Below are 21899 nucleotides of genomic sequence, written 5' to 3'. Positions count from 1 at the left end.
ATGCAAAAATAAAATTCAAATTTAGTTAATAAAATCAGACATCATTTATTGAGTACCCACTTGGGCCAGGGGAGCTTGTCCCTTCCTGTGGCTGTAAGTACCACCTGTCTGCTGAGGACTCCCAGATTTCTCTCTCAGGCTTGGACCCCTTCTTTGAGCTCCAGGCTTAATGGCCCATGACACCTCTCTGTCTGAATGCTCGAGAGACCTGCTGACACCCCCAACCCTAAATATGGCCTTCTCAAAGTCCTCCCTATATCAGGGAGCGGCACCCCCCTCCCTGGTCATGTGATTCACCCCAAAGAGCTGTGGCACAACTTTTCATCCTCTCGACATCCAGGCCGACGGGAAAGCCTCTCACACTCAAGTCCACCTGCTTCTCTCCACCTCCACTGCCATGAGCATAGTCTGAGCCCCCAGCACCTCTCCATGTGGAGCTCTGCCCCAGCCTCCTAGCTAATCACCCCGTCGCTCACCTTGCCCCGCTCCGGAGAGACACTTAAAATAGCCAGTCTGAGCATGTCCTTCTCCTGTTTAAAGCCTCTCAAAGGCTTTGCTTTGCACTTAGAAGTAATCCAAACTTCTTTCCATGGCTTATACGCCCAGAGTGATGCTCTCTCCGCGTGGTGCTCAGTTCCTCCCATTCCACCAGCCACCTCGCCACACTCCGGACCCCAGCAAGCTCTCTCTCCCCCAGGCCTTGGCACACTGTGCGTGCTCCGCCTGGGATGCTTCCTCCCAGCTCTTCCTGCGGCTGGTGCCTTTCTTGTCCTCCGGGCCTCGGTTTAAATGTCAACTCGTCAGAGATCTCTCCTCTGAGCATTCAGTTTATGGCACCCCCAACACAAGCTTGTTTCCTCCTGATACGTACAACCTGCAATGATTCCATTTACCTGTTTGTTCGCTGGTTTACTACTGTCTGTCTCCCTCAACCACAGTGCAAATTACAAAGAAGGACTGTTTGTCCGCTCACCGCTGGGTCCTTGGCACCTACTCCAGGGTCCAGCAAAAACAAATGTTTGCTCAGTGAATGAGCTTCAGGAGCTGTGGAGAGGCACTTCCCGTGCATCATCGGTAAAGTGGAAATTTCCATCCCCATTCAACAAAGGAGGGAGGCTGTCTGTCCGCTTCCCAGAGGACAAGCTCCAAAGCCATGTAGGCCTGGGGCAGCTGGTGGTCATCTTCTGCCACCAAGCTTGCTGGAGAACGATGCAAACTTGGAGGAAAGCAGACAAGCGATGGCAACAGGTGCCCTCTTTAGTGACATCATTGGACACTCTGGATCCAGCCATTCCTAAAGCCACCTGCCACAAGGCAGCTTACAGGGCACCCCTCTGAGGCTCAAAGAGGTGACAAGAGCTAGCCACGGCCATGCCACCAGGAAGAGCGGGTGTTGGAACCAGAACCCAGGTCTTTCCAACTGCACAAGCAGGACCCTGTCCCTTATGGTTCGCCCGAGCCCATCCCCACAAGGACACGGACACGTCTGCCTCCGCCCGGCAAACTGACAGGCTGGGAAGGCAGAAGTCCATCCCACGGTGGACTGAGAGGCCAGGGAGGGAGGGAGCGCTGAGCCAGGAGGAATGAATGGCTGTAGAAGCCCCTGTGGTGGGACAGCCGTGAAAATGAGTGCAGGGAGGAGACGTCACTTGGATGGGTCTCAGCCCAGACTCTGTAGAACTACTGTCTAGTTCCGATGAAAAAATGAACTACCGAGAAAGACCAAAAAGCCGTTTCACTAAAAACTCCGTAGAGCAACGGGACAAGAGACAGCGCGAGAACTGAAGCACTCTCCCCAGTGGGGTCCCCCAGAGGAACCACACAACGGAGACAGTCCCCAGGAGGAGACAGCAGACGTGGTGCCAGGTGTATGAATGAGACAGTCTCTGGGGACTCTCAGAGGCCCTAGGAGGGAGCCTTGTGGAAGCCCAAAATCTTGTGTGAGCAGGTTGCACTGAAAGCCTCAGAAGTCTGATCACATGGTTAGTGTGACCTGTTTGTACTCCAGGTTGATAAGAAGGGCAGGAAGGGGATGTCACTCCCTGTCCCTCCTTCTGTCCAGGGACACTGTCTCTCCTCCCCTCCCTCCTTCTCATCCGGTGTAGCTCCCCTTCTGCCCACAACTCCCACCAGACAGAACCTCAGACCCTGGATAGGAAGGGGCCCAAAGGCCATCCCTGGTCCTGCCCCTTCTGTTCGGGAGAGGGCTGGGCCAGGAGGGGCCACCTACCTCAGTGGCAGTGACTGGGGCTTGGCTGATGCCCCTGTTGACCGAGTTCCACGAGCGGGCGGTCAGCATGCAGGCAAACAACGGGTAGAGATCGCCAGCTCCCAGGCGCTGGCTGTACTTCTTCACCCTCTTCATGTCCGTCCAGATCAGCGACTGCCAGAGGTGGCAGTAATCCAGGCGGAACTCTTCCGTGAGCACCTGCGGGGGGGTGGGGGGGGCCGGGGGGGGGCGGTGGGAGGGGCAGCCATCATCACATCTCAGCCATCTCTCCCTACCGAAGACCCAGTCCCTGGCTGGAGTGACCACTGTGAAGGGGATGAAGACCATGGCTCCTGCACAACGTCTGCTTCCCTCTCAAAGTTCAGCCATCCCTGAAGGTCCAAGTTCAAAGCTACTATACAGCCAGCCTTGGTCCTAAGTGGCAGAAATTACCAAGTGCCCACCAAAATCGCACTCCCCATATCCCCCCTAGTTCGACGTCGTCTTCAGCCGGAGCTCTGGCGGGGGGAATGTAGCAGAAGCTCCACGTCCTGACCTCGCCCACACATGCTCCTCCGAGCCCTGACGACCCCTTTGGCTGCAGGTGGCAAGGCCTTCCCCAGGAAGGCCTGGGAGGTGGAGTCTCAGCCAGACCAGCCTTTGGCCTCCTGCCCCGCTTCAGGACTGGCACAGGATCAAGTGTTAGACATCTGCTGTGTGTGGGTCATCATTTATTCGGGAGCTCCGTGTGACAGCAGCCGGCCTACCTTAAACTAATGTGCCCAGCACATGCTCAGTGGTGCTCAGCATCACTGAGCCCTGGAAAGGGGGCCAAGATTTGGGGATGTGGAATTAGGGCCCTGAGAGAAGGAGCAAGAGGCCGTAGGGAAAACCTCCCCCAGGACCATCTGCCTCCTGGAATCAAACCAGACCCCGGGTCCCAGGGCTGGCAGTGAACTTCCCAACTTCCGGCTGGAAGTTGCAGCTCATCTGAACCAGCTCTGCATCCCAATGCCAGAGGACAGAGCCCCTCTCAGTTCCCAGCCCCCTTTCCTGCCACCCACCACCTATCACTGGGGCTGGATTACCCCTTCTTATCAAGTCCCAGCTCATCAAAGGACAGCTCGCATCCCAGGGTCTGGGCTGGCCTGGGCTGGCCTGGGCTCCCCGGGAAAACAAGGCTGTTTTACAGCTGACAAAGCACTTTCCCACGTCCAGGTACACTCCCATGTGCTCCTGACAGCAGCCCACAAAGGAGGCATTACCAACCTCTCCTTACCCTGCAGGGAGCTGAGTCTCAGAGTGTATGACTGTGATTTATACAAAACGACAGCTCTGGAGCCAGGAAAGGGCCTCTCCAGGCCCCTTGGCCATCTGCCTCCCATTTCTGTAGCCCACAGGGGAGACCAGTGAGCTCCAATCCAGGCAGGACTAGGCCCTGGGGCTGGCTGGGTAGGAAAGGCCTCTCCTACCTGGTAGAGCCCATGGTCCAACAGGATAATCTCTGCCTTTCCAGTGCCTGGCTGCTTCCGCACCAGCACGTTGCCCGGGTGGGGGTCGCAGTGCACGAAGCCATTGACAAAGATCATCTCACTGTACATCTTGCCCAGGTGGCGAGAGATCTGGAAGAGAAGAGAGGTGAGTGGGGGCTGATCAGCATGAACACCTGTCTCGGAGACGTCCACTCTGGTCCCTCAATCTGGCCTCGGTCAAGAGGAAGGCCAGGGGGACCAAGGGGGTCTGAGCAGCCGTGGTGGAAGTGAAGGCTTGAGACTGCGGAGTTCCTGAGTTTAAACTAGAAGCTGCATTCTCATCCAGTGCTCTTCAACTTCAGCTGCACGTCAGAACCACCTAGAACCCAGAAATGTCGTGGGTGGTACCCAGGCATCAGTATTGTAAGTTCCCATGGTGATTTTAATACATGCCACAGCAGAAGAACCGCTGCTTCTGTTTTTTTTGGTGGCTGCAACACCCATCTCCCACACCCGCCCCTCCGCTCTGCCCCGATTTTTCTCTTCCCAGTTTCTCTTATCAGTCCCTTTTCATTTTTCCCCCCCAAAGTTGAATGTGGACTGGAAATCTGGGTTGGAGGAGTCAGTCCACTTGCTCTTCCTCCAAAGAGTAAGGCTAGGGAGCTGAGGACCAGGAACAGGTGACCCCCCCCCCCCGCCCCCCCTACTCCAGGCCAGTCCCAGGAGGACCCAGAGTCACAGGCCCGTCTCCTCTCTCCCTGCAGGCCCCTTTCCCTGCACCGCTCCTATCAGAGCCCAATGCTGATCTGATTTATGATGTCTGCACAGAAGAAATGACACTGGAGAGGCCGTTTAAATCATCCTGTCACTGCTGCTCTCCCTGCCGAGGCGGTCTTCTTATCTCTACTCCCTTTTTATTAAAGCTAAAAGCCTCTTCCCAGCGAGGGAGCAACTGCTGAACAGAGCCAGACCTGAGCCCACAGATGGTCTGCCAAGAGGTTTCCATGGGACAAAGAGATGCTCAACCCAGGAAGCGAATGCCCCAGGACATACTCACTGCCCTGGGCATTTCTCTCAGCCTCAGCTGGACCCCATGGTCACTCACAAACACACCCCAGCCAGCAGAGGGGAGCTGGGCTCATTGGGTGGGGAACACAAGGTTAGTGTCTAAAGATAAAGACTCAAGAGCTTTCCTTGGCCCACAAACTCTTGCACCACCAAGCCCAGCCTCCCTTCCTGGTCGCATCTTGCACAATGACACTCCAGCCACATCTGTTCTCTTTCTCTTCTCCAATGACCCCCATGCCTTCCTACCTCAGGGCCTTTGAGTGTGATACTGCCTCTGCCAGAATCGTTCTTCCCATCTCCCCTTCACCTGGTTCACGCCTCTCTTTCCTCCCATGCCAGCTCAGCATCGCCTCCCTGGGGAAACCTTCCCTGACCTTCCAGACTCGACGAGGTCCTCCCACCATACACTCTCATAGAATGCTGTACTTTATTCTCACGGCACACGCACACTATTTATGTCATGATATGATTACTGACCATCTAGCCCACTATCATAAGCTTCAAAGGTGGCAGGGACTGGCTCTACTTTGTTAAACAGCTTTACTGAGGTGTCACTTACATACCATAGGCTGGCTCCATTATGCATCCACTGGCCTGCAACAGGCCAAACATGTGAATGTAGGACTCAGCTTTCAACACAAATGAGACCTTTGTCGCTATGTTTTTTGTTTGGGTTTTTTTGTTTTGTTTTGTTTTTTGAGATGCCATGGTTCCTGCCTCTGATGCTCATCCTACCCCATCAATTTCCCCTGAATCCCAACCAGTTATAATTGGGCCCCAAATCAATCAAGAATCATCCTACTTTCGTAACAACAGATATCATCCTTATTAAAAAGCCTTATCAGTAGGTAAAATTGTAACCCCACCTTACAGATGAGAGACTGAAACACACTGAGGTTTAACTCCCCAGAGCCACCTGGCTAGAAAGGGACAGAGCCAGGATTCAAACCAGGTGTGACCCCACGGCCTCCGAGTAACCATCATTCTGCACTGGTTACCCACTGACTTCTGCACTCAGCTGAACTCTGTGCCTTTAAGCAAGTGTGACTCTCAGCCTCAGTAAAGTAGAAATAATAGCAGTGCCGCTCACAAGGGCTACCGTAGGGGCAAGAGAGAACATCGTGGTGCTAGGGACCTAGTGACCTCCCACGGTGCCCCTATTGTTCCCAATCCCTCATAACACTCCTGGGAGAGCAGCAGACCAGGTTTCATTGAGCCCTTTTAAGAGCTGAAGAAGCCAGGGGCAAAGGGATTGTCTGAAGCCCTGCCACCACGCCAGCTTCCGGGCTTCTGACATTCCCCTCAGGTGAAACCAACGCCCAGTGCTCGGCATCTGTTGGCATTTGGAGCAGGACTCTGAACCGAGTCACATTCTCAGACTCAGGCTGGCCTGTCAGGGCTTCCAGGGCCACCACTTCCTGTGACCTGGGAAAGGGGCTCCAGCCAGAGCCGGTCCCGGGACAGCCGGCGAGTCCCTACCTCTGTGCCTCTGGGAACCCCTTTTGTTAGGCGCTTTGCAGCTCCGTGGAGCCACGCTCTGAAAGGCTGTGTTTGCCACACCAATTGCATTTATTAAGCAATCATTCATTTTTATTTGTCAAGGATGTATATAAGGTCCATCAGAGCTCCTGATCAGCCCAAGATAAGCAGCGCAGCCAGACTGCGCTGACGGAATTCCAGCCAAAAGCAGAGAAATGACATTTCATTTAGTCTGGGCAGACCTGTCATGGGGAGATGTACGATCTCCCTTAAGCCTCCTGAAATATTGCTGATCGCTCTGGGCCCCCTATTACCACATTGAAGGATGGCCCCAGGGGGTCTGGGGACTCGGGATGGGGGAGTTCTTGCCCATGAGAGCAAGCTGCTGCCACCGGAGGAGGAGCAGGTGCGGGCCCCTGCAGCTCGTACACACACAAGCAAAGCGCCCAGAGCGGCCCTCCCCTTTGCGATACCCCATCCGTCTGCCCCGACCTGTATGTCTTTCCACCTAGGGGCTGCTCTTGATGTTCGTTTCAGCCAGACTTCACCAGGATAGCAGGTGTGCCAGGCAAAGACAGGAGGGAGAACTAGCCTATGCACCCAGCTTCCCTCTGGAGCCATCTTGGTATTGCCACTTGGGGTCTGGGGGAGCTGGGGGACAAGTCACCTCCCTTCTCAGTCCAGGTCTGAGTTCCCTCGGCTGTTAAGTGGGACTGACCCTGTCTGCTCCTCTGCCTCACAGGGAAACCCCAAGATTCAAAATCAAAATGTGATCACATATGGGAAGGCACCTTTATGTGCCACACCACAAAATGTGTGCGTTTGTAACAGGGTAGCTAATTATCTCAAACTTGGAAAAAATATACCTGTTATCACCTTCAAAGTGTAAGTTTCAAAAAGTTAAAAGCATGACACTCGTACAAATATAGAGTGAATGTGTGTTAAAACCAGAGACATGGAAATAAAGGACAAACTGACAGTGACCAGAGGGGAGGAGGTGGGGGAAACAGGGGAGAGAAGGAGAAGGGACCCAGGGACAAAGACAATGGGGGTGAGGAGGACTGAATGTGGGAGGTGGGGGGTGGGTAGGGCAGGGGAGAATAACAGGGGGAAAATGGGGACAGCTGTAACTGAACAACAATTTTTAAAAAGCTTTAAAAATGTATTTAGCTCATCAGTAAAGGATCAAACATGAAGGTAGAGTGGCTCAAAGAGAACGTTGAAGGACTGGGTGTTTGTGGACATTGAAACAGGAATAAAAGCCTAAGATTCCTGAATCAGATACAAAACTGGCCATTGTCCTTCAAGGCAATAAGGAAATCATAACCTTGGAGGATTATCACAACCGTATGGGGCAGAAATTATTTGCATCTCTACTGGATAAGATCTACAGGTTGACATATGACTTCATTCTGGGCCCTTAATTAATTTTTCTTTCTTTTTTTTAAACAACTGAGTTCTCTTTTTTTTTTAAGACTTTATTTATTTATTTTTAGAGGGAGAGAGAGAGAGAGAGAAACATCAATGTGCAGTTGCTTGGGGTCATGGCCTGCAACTCAGGCATGTCCCCTGACTGGGAATTGAACCTGTGATACTTTGGTACACAGCCCGCACTCCCTTAATTAATTTTTCAACAGCAAAGTCTAACAAAAATACATTCCCCTAAATATTAAAAAATCCTCGGGGGAGCTGGTTGAACAATGTTCAAATATGACTTTAAAAACACACTGCGTACTCCTGGCCTCATTTCTAAATTTGGGGTAATTTTTCTTTACATTTGTCAGAATTGTACTAAACAGTCTCTGGGAGCCAATTTGCTCAGAAAAAGGCAGCCAGTTCCCTCCAACTCACGAAGACACTGCGGGTCCCAGGAGACGTCTAAGGCTGTCACTGAGCACACAACCCTCTGTCCTACCCCTTCTAAGATACTTCAGCTATGCCTCATTATGAAGAGCAAACAATTGACCTTTTGGCTTTTGGCTTTTGGCTTCTGGCTTGGAGGAGGCTGAGGTGCAATTTTCTTTGGCTGTCCCAAATCCAGGCTCATTCAACATGAGCCGCCCCCACCATTCTGCCAAAGCTTGACGCCAACAAGATCAAACTTGTACACGTGAGGTGCACCAGTGGGGAAGCTAATGCCATGCCTGGCCCTGGCCCCCAAGATTGGCCCCCTGGGCCTCTCTCCAAACATGGTTGGCAATGACATCACCAAAGCAACTGGTGATTGGAAGGGTCCCAGGATTACAGTGAAATGGACCATTCAGAACAGACAGCCGAGACTGAGGTGCACCTTCTGCCCCTGCCCTGATCATCAAAGCCCTCAAAGAACTGTGAAGAGACAGAAGGAAGAAAAGAAAAAAACCATCACGCACAGTGGAAATACCACATTTGAGGAGGTTATCGACATTGTCCGACAGGTGCGGCACTAGAAAACTCTCTGGAACCCTAGAGAGATCCTGGGGACTGCCTAGTCTGCGGGCTGCAGTGTTGATGGCCACCACCCTAATGACATCATAGGTGACATCAGCAGTGGTGCAGTGGAATGCCCGTCTAGTTAAGAACTACAAAGGAAAATATTTCAATTAAAGATCACTTGACAACCATAAAAACAAAGAAAAAAGAACAAATAATTGAAATTAATGTCGCGATGAACATGGAGGTGCAGGTATCTCTCCAAGATATTGTTCTCATTTCCTTTGGCCATACCAGGTCTGTCCAGGAAAAGTCCAGCCATTGTCAATCTAATAAGAACAGTTTGCGTGTTATCAGTGTAACCTGGCAGCCAAGGAGAGTGGACTGGAATGTGCATGTGTGAACAATGGCGACTTCACTGTTCTAGTCAGTGGAGGTGGTACAGTGACCATGTGTGCTGTGTGGCCATTACATTCAAAATGACTGAGCGAGTACAGCAACAAATCTCCATCAGATTTTGCATGAAGCTCGAACATTCCTCCATGGAAACTATTCAGATGATTCAGAAGGCCGCAAATATGGGCACCTGGTGACTGTCAGTTTCAACACAACAACATGCCCGCTTGTGCATCACGTCTCTTGCAGATTTTTGGCAAAATGTCAAATCACCCAGGTGACTCAGCCCCCCTACAGCCCAGATTTGACCCCCTGCAACTTCTGGATTTTCCCAAAATAAAAATCGCCTTTGAAAAGGGAAAGATTTCAGACTGTCGGTGAGATTCAGGAAAATACGACGGGGCAGCTGATGGCGACTGGGAGAATTGTGTGAGGTCCCAAAGTGCCTACTTTGAAGAGGACTGAGGTGTCATTGTCCTATGCACAGTGTTTCTTGTATCTTCTTCAGAAAACGTCTCTATTTTTCATAGTACGTGGCTGGATAGTTTCTGGACAGGGTTCATATATACCCAGAACTACAACTGTTGAGTCATATGGTATCAGCAGTTCTATTTTCAGTTTTTTGAGGAACCTCCACACCGTCTTCCATAGCAGCTACACCAGCTTCCATTCCCACCAAACAGTGCACAAGGGCTCCCTTTTCTCTGCATCCTCTCCGGCGCTTGTTATCTCGTGTTTCAATAGCAGCCGTTCTAACAGGTATGTGGAGATCTCTCGTTGTGGTTTTGATGTTCATGTCCTTGATTAGTGATGTCAGGTACCTCTTCATGTACCCGTTTGACCATCAGTATATCTTTTCTGGAAAATGTCTCCTCAGTCCCCTAAGGCTTCCCCTTGCCCTGTGAACGGTGGTATCTGCATAAAGGCAGGAAGTGACATCATCTTAGAAAGGTGACAGCTAACATTCCATGCCAGGCGCAGTCCAGGCACTGTGCAGGGACTCCCAGCCACCCTCGGCAGTAGACAGGGAAAGGAAGCAAGATTCCAAAACGGGGAGAAGCTTGGGCCCCTGGCCAGCAATTCGGAATACCAGGATCCGAACCCAGGTGGCCCCACTTGGGTTCCAGGAAACAAGCTCTCGATCACCAGGACGTCCTGCCTTCCCACGTACAGGGAAGTTCCACCAAAAGCCTCCGAAGGCCCCACAGCATCCGAGAAGTCATTACATTTGGAGATGAATCGCAGGGAAACCCAGGGCTGTTTGTCTAACCAAAAACACACTGCTAACGAAAGCCACAGCACAGCAATTTTTAGAAGAAATCTCAGTGACGAGCGTGTTAATTGTTCCATGTAAAAAGGATTGTACTACTCACATAAGTGATTTTGGTAATTATGCAGTGCCTTTATTCTCTAACAGTAAAGAGGAGGGAAGCCAGGAATCTATAAAAGTGGTGAGTAAAGAATTAATTTAGTAAATAATATGTAAATCAAGGAGTTATTTTTAGATTTTTCTGAAAACTTGAATTGGCTGAAAGTACTTCAATTATTCTGTAATTGCACAGATTAATTTATTCCCACCCCCAAGGGAAAATCTATTTATGTTTCGGGGGGCAGGGGGATGTCATGGAAGCAAGGCCAAGATCTCTGAAAGAAACAGGAGGTTGGTGTTGCAGGATATTAATAATCACATAAGTGGCCCAGTATTAAGCATAAGGAGGTTGATAATTCAAACTCTCTGCCCACACCCTCAGTTTCTACCCAGGCCTCATCAGACGAACCAACAGCCTGAAAGATCAGACCAGACCACAGCCTAGAGCATTTTCCTCTCCCCACCCCCTTTCCCCCCAGGAACCACCCCTGGAATACATAAACTTCAATACTTGCTGCTGCCCAGCCCACGGCCACATGTATGCATGGAGGGGTTGATCTTGGACTGGCAAACACTGAGTAAAACCCCTGAACATGAAGGCACCGGGAGCCTCTCCGACCACATGTGATGTTGGAAGGAGACAGGTGCTGAGTTCATTACAGGAAGCTGGGGGACGTACTCTAGTTTTGCGGCATCTGGGTGCTGGTGATAGCCTCTCTAGATGAGGCTTAAACAGGGATGTCACCTGAGAGCCTCAAAGGGTCCTCGTTGCCAGAGGGACTGGGAGTGGGTCCCCAGGGACATGACTATGGGAAAATGCGGTGAAGGGAGGCACAACTGTAGACATCTGACATTCCCTGCCTCGGGCCGCAACTCACTCCAAAGAACTCTTTCCACATCTCCCACCTCACCTGGGCCCATACAAAAAATGGGGAAAGGGTTTCTTTCCTACACGTTTCCCCTCCTTCTGGCATGTATTTTCTGTGCGCGAGGGTCGGAATTCCAGTGTGGTAACGTGTCGAGCAGGTACTATGGGCATTGCGCCCGCTGCTTCGTGTGTCTGTCATCAACAGGCCTGCAGGTCGCTCTGGCACCCTACTTGACAACAAGAAGCTGGAGCTTCCAAAGGATGACTAGCTCCGCCAAACAGGCACGGCTGGTAAGTGGCAGAGGCAGCACCAAGCCCAGGGACGCTGAGTCCAGAGTGACACTGGTCCCCATTCCTGGCAGCCCTGCTACTAGGGAATGAATCTCCAGGAACTCATCTTGTGCCCTCGACTCCCCCCCACCCCCTCAATAACCCTGAGCCTCTCAAGATGTGGTCCCAGAAGTTACGGAGGGACGGTGATGGAAGGTGTTTTCTTCGCAGTGACTTCAGTAACTAGGGTCTGCATGCCTCTGCAGCTTCGTTTCCCTGGTCTCGGGAGCACTGCCCACCACAGAGCCTGAGAAGTCCGGTCAGTGTCTGGTCAGTGGGAGATGTGCTGAGCAAAAGAGAAACGTCTTATTCAGTCCTTGGTGGCACAGGCGGGGCAAGGGAAAGTCTAAGGAGGTGGCGAAGGGAAGTCACCACACGCTGATCGATGAGCATCACTCAGACAACAGAGGTAGGTGGACAGGAGGGGAGCAGAGAAAATTCTCAAAGATTCCTTGGAGGGAGACATGCCTCTGTGAATAATAACCTCACGGATTATAAATGACTTTTTTTTTTACAGAACTTCACAGCTTGCAAACGACCCTGTGATGTAAGTATTGTGATCCCTCCAACTCTATAAATGAGGGACTCAGACCCAGAGAGGATGCAGCTGAGGACAACTGGCACCTCTGAAAACAGGAGTTGGGGGCCCAAAGCAGGAGGATTAGTAGAAAGACTTTCAGAGTAAGAACTAAGCCCCTAGTTCCCCTCCTAACCCTGACACAAGTAAAAGGACGACAGCCTCTGGCGGCCATGCCACGGACCAGGAGGGCCATGGAGAACAGAGGGCCGAGTCAAAGTCCACATAACCACCACCGGGTGCCCCCACCCCCCTCTCCCAGCTGGCTCCCAGGCCTCTGGAACAGACTGGAGTCTTTGCGTGCCCCCCACCCCATTCTTCGCAGACTGCAGATGGCTGCCCACCAGGCCTCCAGTCCCCGTCCTGCCAACCCCAAACTCAAGCCTCTGTCACCTTTCTTAGGGCTAATTTCACACAAATTCAATTGGGCCTCAGCCCAGGCTGGGTCTTAAATACACACTCACTGAAATCCAATTAACCTTCGATAAAGGTCCCGCAATCAATAGTCGCCCTGTGGTTTGAGGAGGCTCCATCCGGCCTGGGAACGTGTACTCCTGCACGACCTTTACTTTTAATGAAATCAATGACAGTCACTGTCGCCAGCTCTTAAAGTGACTGGCAAATATGATCATCAGGTCAGGCCCTCCGTAATATCTGCTTCTGAGCTCAGAAATACAGGCAAACAGGGCCCCTGTGGGCGGCTGGCTCCCCAGGGCCCCATGCTCCCTGGCAGGTGAGGACACCTGGGCAGGGCTGCCTTGTGTCCAGAGGTGCAAAACATCATAGGCGCCCAGGCCCTCTGGCCTTGTGGCAGGTGATTCCTGAACTTCACTGAGTATTAGAACTTACCTGGAGAATTGATTAAAATGCAGATTCTTCAACCCATCCCAACCCAGATTCTGCTTAGTCGATTTGGGGTGGGGCCGGGGAATCTGCCTTGTTAAATAAGCCCCCTAGTGATTCTGAAATAGATGGCTCAGGTTCCTGCTCCCAGCAAGCTGAGAATCACTGTTCTCTCAAATATCCGGCTAGCCCAAAACCTTCAATAAAAAAATTGAGGCCCAGAGAGGGAGAGTGATTTGTCCAAGATTACACAGTGAGCCCCTGGCAGAGCTGAAGTGTGAAACCAGGTCTCTTGTTTCCTAACCTGGCGCCCCCCTACCCGACCTCCCCCACCCCCCGCCCCAGGATTTGGTCCTTGTCACTCTTATCTGTCCCTTATACTTCCCTCCCCAAGGAACACACACCGCCAGGCTGTCCTCAGGAGGAAGAGTCCCTAGGGAGGGGCTCCCTGAGTCCCACAGTCCCAGGGGGACTTTAGAACCCCAGAGAAACTCAGCAACATGGCTTCTTTCACACTCTGTGTGTGCACGCTCATACACACACATGCACACCATCGGCCTTCCGTGAGGCCTCTGGCTTTGGTGTTGGTTAGTAAGAGGCATAACAGATTGATTTCTACAAAGCAGGGCCCAATGCTGGTCTGCTCCCAGCACCACCAATGCTCCGCCACAGCGCAGTGGGGCACACGGTCCACAGCCCCCTGGCCAGCCTGGGTTTTCTGCAGAAGTAGCTCATGGCATCATCTCAGAATACCAAAGAGCTCCCTAGGTCATACAGATGCTAGAAGCCAGGGCAGGCAGTTAATGAATTAAGCAATTGATTCCTTAGAAATTCCTAAGGAATTAAGACAGCACAGTATTATGGTAAGGGTAGACCCACAGACCAATGGAAGAGAACAGAGCTTCCAAAAGAGCCACAGCTGACTGATGACAAAGATGCCAGCCCTAAGAGACCATTCAGTATGACTCCATTTACCTGAAGTTCAGTAATGAGCAAAAGTGACCTGGGTGACAGAAGTCAAGGTGAGGGCATCGACTGGGAGGGGCATGAGGGAGCCTGCCAGGGGGTGGAAACGATTTGCACAGTTGCTGGCTGGTGACTGCATGGTGCACCCCTGTGAAAACTCACTGAGGCAGACGGTTCGGATCTGGGCCCTTACATGAGTTAGGTCTGAGTCTCTGACGCTTCACTGTGCACATGGAGACAATAAGACCTCCCTCCTAAGGTCCCAGTGCAGAAAGGGCCTGGCACGGGGAGTCATCGGTCAGCCAATACCCGTGTAAAAGGAGGTAAAGGAGGAAAGGACAGAGCCCAAGGGTGATACTAACAATGAAAACAACAACAATAATCAACTAGTTACCGATTCTGAGAACTAACCATATTCCAGGCGTTATGCTAAGCCCTGCTGGTGCACTAACTCAGTCCACACATCTCTCTCAAATGGGGCAACATTTGCATGAGACAGTTGAGACGACCCTTGACGTAGGCTGGGAGGAGAAGGACTGCAGTCAGATACTGCCTGGGCCGCCAGGTAAGGTTTCTCAGCCAGTCCTCCAGCTCCTGCCTTGCGGGGTTACTGATGTGGCCATCGATCAGGTGGCCCAGATTCCACTGCAGCCCAAGGCCAACCGCTGGGAGGGAGATGGAGAAGGTAGAGAAGCACACAGCCAGACCTGGGTTCAAATCCTGGCTCTGCTTCTGCTAGGTGTGTGATGTTGGGCAAGTGGTTTAAGCTCTCTGAGCTTTAGCTTTCTCACCTGTGAATGGGGTTAATAACACATCCTCAGCGGGACAATAGTAAGGAGCAGAGACTAGACGTGTCGCATGCTTGGCACATGTTAGTTGCATATAATAATTACTGTTATTGTTACTGTTTTCCCAAATTGCTCTGATATCAGCTTGCCCAACTATGTATGTTCACAGAAAACCAATGCTCTACACCAGCCCTGCCTCACAGAAGCCAGCCCAGGGCGTAAGGCCGGTTTATTTACCCACGGACTGATTCAAAGCATGTCAACAGAGGTTCCACTCTGCACAGAACACGGATCTTGTCTGCCCTGCAGAGACAAGGAGCGGGTGAGACCCTGCCTCGGCGCCCACCGATTTTGACCACCTCCAACCCAGCTGTCCCCTCTTACCAAGCCCTCGCTCAGCCACAAACAAACAGCTATACCAGAGCACATCTTTGTTTGTATTGTGCTCATCTCTGAAATCAAAGCTGCCTCTGGTTAAATGCCATTACTGCCTGAGCTCACTGGATCCAAAGAGTTTAATGGATTTGGGGACACTGCCCAAATGAAAATGCCACGGCAGCTGACACGCCAGTAACCTGGGGTGGGGTGGGGTAGGGCAGAGGGGGTGAGGCCTCTGGGATCTTTCCTGACCAGCAGGCAGACAGCCCCTGCTTCCCTTTGAGGCTGTTCAAAACAAGCCAAAGGTCACCGCCCCCACCCCTTTTTCCACTGGACCCCAGGATTTTGTACTCAAGGGTCCTGGTGGGAAAAAGACCCCCAGCTAGCTACAGGGCATACCCCTACACCAACCAACAGGGGAGAGGATGGGCAAGCAGATCTCCCCCTCCCTCCCCTGCAGGCAGCTCTGCCCACCCTCCCCAGGCCTACCCTAGAGGCTGACAGAGGGGAGCGGGGTCAGAAGCCCCGAGTTGTGCTACTGGCCACGTGACCCTGGGAAAGACATTTGCTCTCTCTCCCTCTGAACTTTTCTCCCTGTCTGTAGAGCAGAGGGTGGAGCTAGAACAGTAGTTTTCTATCCTTTGCCCCCAAGCAGAACTCTTGCAGGGAAGCCCAGTGGTTGTGCATCTAACTCCAACGCAGGCTGCGAGTTCCCCTCTAACCTCCACACCTGGGACACAGCAGGGGCTGTAAAAACGATGAATGTTGTTGAAAAGGACGAATCCACCCCAATTGCGGGACCCTATGAGGACCAAGAAGAAAATGGGGTCCAGGTTCCACCACAGGCCAGCTTTCCCTGAGACCCACGGGGTGAGACACAGGGGCCCCTTTTTCCTTGTTTCTGTGAAATGGAAACAGTTGGCTACTGCCATTTCCCTTTTGCCTGATACCTTCAGATCTGGGGAGTGGCAGGGAGCAGGGAGGGGGAAGAGGGAGGGTGCTGTGTCCAGACCCCAAGAGGCAGAAGGATTAAGTTGCATGGATTTCACACCATCATTCTCTGCAGCCGCTCTGCCCCATGGACAGTGCAAGAAGCTAGATGGCGATCACTTGTCCAGGCAGGAGCTATAAGGAGAGGCTTGTACGTGCCTGCACCCCTCTGTGCGCTGGCAACCCCAGCTTTAGGAGACAGGGTAGAGGGTTGTACCAAATGGCCTGGAAGGATGCTTCATACTCCGATTTTATAATTCTTCACACAACAGGCCCCCTTTCAGGGCACTGAGACCTCACCTGGCACAGCTGTCCTCGCGGGCCGGCCCTACCCAACCTGCATCCCTGGCACACGGCCATGACATGTCAGCCTCACCTGGTTGACGTCAATCTTGTTTCTCTCCATGTAGTTTCGGTCATTGACCTGCCCACCATCCACAAACTCCATCAGGAGGACCCGCTTCGTGGACAGCTCCCAGTAGATTTGGGGGACCTGGAGTGGGAAAGGGCAGGTCAGGAAAGTCTGGAGGGCCGGGAACTGGGGGTAAGGACCACCGAGAGGCACTCCTCCCAGGAACAGGAGAGAAGGCCTGGAGGGGCTTCGGCGGTGACAGGCGGGAAGAGGGAGGCAGGACAGGAGAGGAGGGCTGCTTCGCCTCCCCAAGCCAAGCCCCCGGCCCCTCCTTTAGCAACCCCTCCCGCTTGGGGACCAGAGAATGGCTTCCCTGCCCCACTTGGTGCCTTCCCGATACTATTAAAAGCCAAACCTAAAACTGGGACTTCAGGAGAAGTGTGTGGAACCTCTCATACCTGAGCAAGAATTGGTGTTAAAAGCTATTTCGCTCTCTCACCAGGCCCATTTCAGGCACCTAACGTGAACCCCAACCCTCTGCCTCAGTTTCTACATCTGGGCCATTGGTGCACTGTACCTGTGTGTGAATGTATACATGTATGAGCAAATGAATGTTTATTGGATGATAACTTTTTGGGTCAGGAAGTCATAAGTTTTCCCGTGTCCATTTCCTACACACAAGACCCTGTGGCAAACGACGCTGGACCCTAACCCAACACCCACTCCCAATCCTCCTCTCTTTCTCAGCGACAGGAAAAACTAAATACTTTCCCCGCTGGCCCTGCAATAGGTATGGCCCGTGACACAGTTCTGGCTTACGAGACCCTAGGTAGAGGCCTACTAGGGGGCCTGGGAAGGTTTTTATTTTCTAGATTTTAAAAAATGAGGTGTTTGTAGGTGATGCAACTCTTCTTATTCTGCAGCAGCTATCTTGCGACATGAGGAAAAGCTCAAGAAAGTCAGAGATGCCAGCCCTGATCTTGTTAAAGCACTAAGACAGTATCAGCAGGCAACTTCTGCGAGCCTTCCTGCCACGTGAGGAAAATAAATCCTTTCTTGGTTAAGACCCTCTAAATCAGTCTGACAGTCACCTGTAGACAAATGCGTTCCTACCTGATATGCTCTCCAAGCCCCTCTGACTCTGAGAACATCCAGCTGCCAAAAAGGGAAGAGGTCTCCCCAAGGACAGGCAAGAGACTGGACTGCGCCAGGGCTCCCCGGCTGCCATGGGAGTGAGCGCCACCCATCAGTCCCACCACAGCCAGGAAGGAGTCGTCACCGGGTATCAGCATGCCACCTGTCCCCAACAACGTGATGGGTATATTTCTACTTACAAACAAACAAGGGAAGTGAAGTGTTGGGGGGAATTAGGACTTCCCTCATCTCGACCCCCAAAACTCACCTTGCAGCAAGAGAGCAGCCCTGAAGTCCAAACACCTGTTTGCTGCTCCCAGTTCTGCTAATATCTGTTGTGACTCAGTCCAGCCCATGGGCTCTTCTATGCTTAGTTCTCATTGGAGAGGAGACTGTTCCTGCCCCCCCTCAATACAGAGACTGAGCGTAACTAGGGCTTACACACAAGTGTAATGCTCTGGGCTTCCTAGAACAAAGGTTCCACGCAATCAAGGTGTCATTTATGTTTGCTACTTTCCTGCGGTTTTTGCCATTTGAAAATCTGGGCCAACAGAGAAATCTGTGATTTTTTGTTACCTTGAACTTAAAATTCAGTCTTGCTTGGATTTTTTTAAGCCTCACCTGAGGGTAGATATGTTTATTGGTTTTAAAAAGACAGGAATGGAGGGAGGAGGAGGAAGAGAGAGAGAAACACTGATGTAAGAGAGAAACATGGATAGGCTGCCTCCCGTACCTGCCCCAACCAGGGGTCAAACCCGCTACCTAGGTATGTGCCCTGACAAGAGATCAAACCCGCAACATTTTGGTGTGCAGGACAATGCTCCAATCAACTAAGTCACCTGGCTAGGGCTACATGGCATTTCTTAAAAGGTATCTTTAAAAATATAAGTACGGGCTTCCAGCCAAGATGGAGGCGTAGGTAGATATGCTTCACTTCCTCACGCTACCAAAAAAGAAGGATAACAACCAATTTAAAAATGAAAAACAACTAGAATTGCCAGAAAAATCTAACTGCATAGAAGTCCTACAACCAAGGAGTTAAAGAAACATTCATCCAGACTGGTAGGAGGGGCAGAGACGAGAAGCTGGAGTGGCAAGGACACATGATGAGGCAGCTACAGACTGGGCAGTCCCACATTCGCATGAGGATAAACCAGGAGGAACAACTGGGGAGCGAGACAGACTGCACAACCCAGGGTTCCAGCGTGGGGAAACTAAAGACTCAAAACCTCTGGCTACAAAAACCTGCAGAGGTTGCAGCAGTGGGAGAAACTCCCAGCCTAACAGGAAAGTTTGTTGGAAAGACCCACAGGATTCTAGAATGCACACAAACCCACCTACCTGGGAACCAGCACCTGAAAGGGCACAATCCACTTGTGGAAAGTGGTGGGACTGGATGCAAGTGGGGCGAGAGCCAAGCAAGCAGCAGGGTTGCCTCTCTGACCCCTCCCCCCACATAAGCGCCACAATGCTGCAAAGTGGCTTGCCCTCCCTGGCAAATACCTAAGGCTCTGCGCCTTACAACATAACAGGTATGCCAAGACAAAGAAATATGGCCCAAATGAAAGAAAAGATCAAAATTCCAGAAAAAGAACTAAGCGACAAGGAGATAGCCAACCTATCAGATGCAGAGTTCAAAACACTGGTAATCAGGATGCTCACTGAAATGGTTGAATATGATCACAAAATAGAGGAAAAAGTGAAGGCTATGCAAAGTGAAATAAAGAAAAATAAACAGGGAACCAACAGTGAAGGGAAGGAAACTGAGATTCAAATCAAAAACTTGGAACAGAAGGAAGAAATAAACATTCAACCAGAACAAAATGAAGAAACAAGAATTCAAAAAAAATGAGGAGAGGCTTAAGAACCTCCAGGACAACTTTAAACATTCCAACATCCAAATCATAGGGGTGCCAGAAGGAGAAGAGGAAGAACAAGAAATTGAAAACTTATTTGAAAAAATAATAAAAGGAAAACTTCCCCAATCTGGTGAAAAAACTAGACATGCAAGTCCAGGTCACCCAGAGAGTCCCAAAGAAGGTAGATCCAAGGAGAAACACGCCAAGGCACATCATAATTAAATGAAATTACCCAAAATTAAAGATAAGGAAAAATCTTAAAAGCAGCAAGAGAAAAGGAGACAGTTACCTACAAAGGAGTTCCCATAAGACTGTCAGCTGATTTCTCAAAAGAAAACTTACAAACAAGAGGGGGCGGGAAAGCAGTATTCAAAGTCATGAAAGGGGAGGACCTACATCCAAGATTGCTCTACCCAGCAAAGCTTTCATTTAGAATGGAAGGGCAGATCAAGTGCTTCCCAGATAAGGTCAAGTTAAAGGAGTTCCTCATCACCAAGCCCTTATTATATGAAATGTTAAATGGACTTATCTAAGAAAAAGATCAAAAACTATGAACAGTAAAAAGACAACAAACTTACAACTATCAACAACTGAACCTGAAAAACAAAAACAAACTAAGCAAACAACTAGGACAGGAACAGAATCACAGAAATGGAGATCACATGGAGGGAAGCAGGAAGGGGAGAATGAAGGTAAAAGCTCCAGGGAGTAAGAAGCATCAATGGTAGGTACAAAATAGACAGAGGGAGGTTAAGAATGGCATAAAAAATGGAGAAGCCAAAGAACTTACGTGTACAACCCATGGACATGAACTAAGAGGAAAGGGGAATGCTGGAAGGAGGGGGTACAGGGCAAAGGGGGAGAAAAGGGAGAAAAAAATAGGACAACTATAATAGCATAATCATAAAATATACTTTGAAAATAAAAAACCTGCTTCAAAATAATTAAAATAAAAATATAAGTGCAAGTTTGCTGCTATCGTTTGTGGCTTCCAAATGAAAGGGACATATTTTGGGGTTAAGTTCATCCCTCAGGGTGTTTGGAACTGAAGCTTCGCAGTGGGCACTCGAGACTCTGGAGAGAGGCAGTCAGACAGGGAGGCAGGCAGGGCCTACCTGGGGCAATGTGCAAACAGCCAGGAAAGAGCCCCCGATGGAAAGAGAAACCCAGAGGCTTTCCAGGTTTGCCAACCAAGATCAGGGGTGTCCTGGGTTTCCCCCTCCATCGCCTCCCTCCACCTCCCCCCAAATGCAACCAACCCAGTGTGACAACAGAAGGCGCCCCTTGCTTCAGTTGCTTAGGTCTGAAATGACAGAAATATCAAACCTGGGAGACAGAGGCATTTGTCAGGGGAGCTCAAAAAGGACATTGCCCCCCGATAGATATAACACAGAAATGACTGCACAATGTGAAACTGCTCCCTGCTCAGTTAGGAGGAACTTGGCTTGACAGGGAACTTGGACTTGACACTAAATCACCATGTGGGCAGGAGGGTTTGGGTGTAAGGTGAAATTCACTTTGCCCAAACATGCATGTTTCACCACTGAGCCTTCCTTTGCTTCTATCAAGGACAGGAAAGATGAAAGAGAAAAATTTTAAAGAGGTAATAAAAGCCACTGTCCTACAGCTCCCCGACATGACCAAACCCTGGAAGGCTCACGGCCAGGGCATCTGCTGACCCCACAGACAAGGTCACACCCTGGCCATTAGGACCTGTGTGTCCAGGGTCTCCTGTCACAAAGCAGAGGCCCCACTCCTGTGGCCTCTACCTGCACCCACAGTGGGGCCAGTCCCAACCCCAAGAGAGTGCAGATTACGGAAAGGTCCAGCTCAAGACCCTGGGCCTCGGTCTCACAGGCTGGCTTCCGCTGTTCCTGTGTTTCGGTCAGCACACCTGTGAAGCCAGCCCTGGCTTGTCTGGACCAGTGCCTGCCACCCAGGGCCACACACCCCCATCTCCCGAGCCCAGTAGGGCAGAGCTCAGTCTCAGACTCAGACTGCTGGGCTGGAGCCCCAGCCCTGCCACCTCCAAGCTCTGTGACAGTGGCTACGTTTCAAAGCCACTCTGAGCACCAGTTGCCCCACCTGAGGGATGATGATGGCCATGACAACGGAAGCAACATGCCCAGCTCCCTAGTGGCATGTGTGGATGGATACCTGGTGCTCAACACGGAAGCACTCACGTAGCAGCTGCTGGACAAACATCAGCTGCCATGTGACAGCCATGTAGCATTTCACATGAGGTCCTGACACACAACCAGAGCTCACAGTTAATGTCACAGACAGCTCAGCATCATTTAGATCTGCCCCACAAGTTACCACCTGGGCAGAATAGCACCGTGGTTTAACACGCAGGCTCTGGAGCAGGCTGCCTCCATTCAGAGCCTCCCTCTGCCCCTGGCCAAGAAG

The 21899-nt window shown here is 51.2% G+C and overlaps 1 protein-coding gene across 3 annotated transcripts in view; it reads right to left on the bottom strand.

Moving 5' to 3' along the window:
• The window catches only part of ADCK1 (aarF domain containing kinase 1), a 113787-nt gene that overhangs the window by 10621 nt on the left and 81267 nt on the right, over nucleotides 1–21899 (bottom strand). For all 3 annotated transcript variants that reach the window (XM_036012757.1, XM_028506803.2, XM_036012761.1), the window contains 3 exons: nucleotides 16522–16638; nucleotides 3682–3831; nucleotides 2231–2428 (listed from right to left, as the gene is read on the bottom strand). In XM_036012757.1, coding sequence (XP_035868650.1) covers nucleotides 2231–2428; nucleotides 3682–3831; nucleotides 16522–16638 — 465 coding nt within the window. The remainder of the gene's footprint in view (nucleotides 1–2230; nucleotides 2429–3681; nucleotides 3832–16521; nucleotides 16639–21899) is intronic.

This window comes from Phyllostomus discolor, chromosome 1 (assembly GCF_004126475.2).
Source record: "Phyllostomus discolor isolate MPI-MPIP mPhyDis1 chromosome 1, mPhyDis1.pri.v3, whole genome shotgun sequence".
Taxonomy (NCBI): domain Eukaryota; kingdom Metazoa; phylum Chordata; class Mammalia; order Chiroptera; family Phyllostomidae; genus Phyllostomus; species Phyllostomus discolor.
This window is presented reverse-complemented; position numbering and strand designations above follow the sequence as displayed.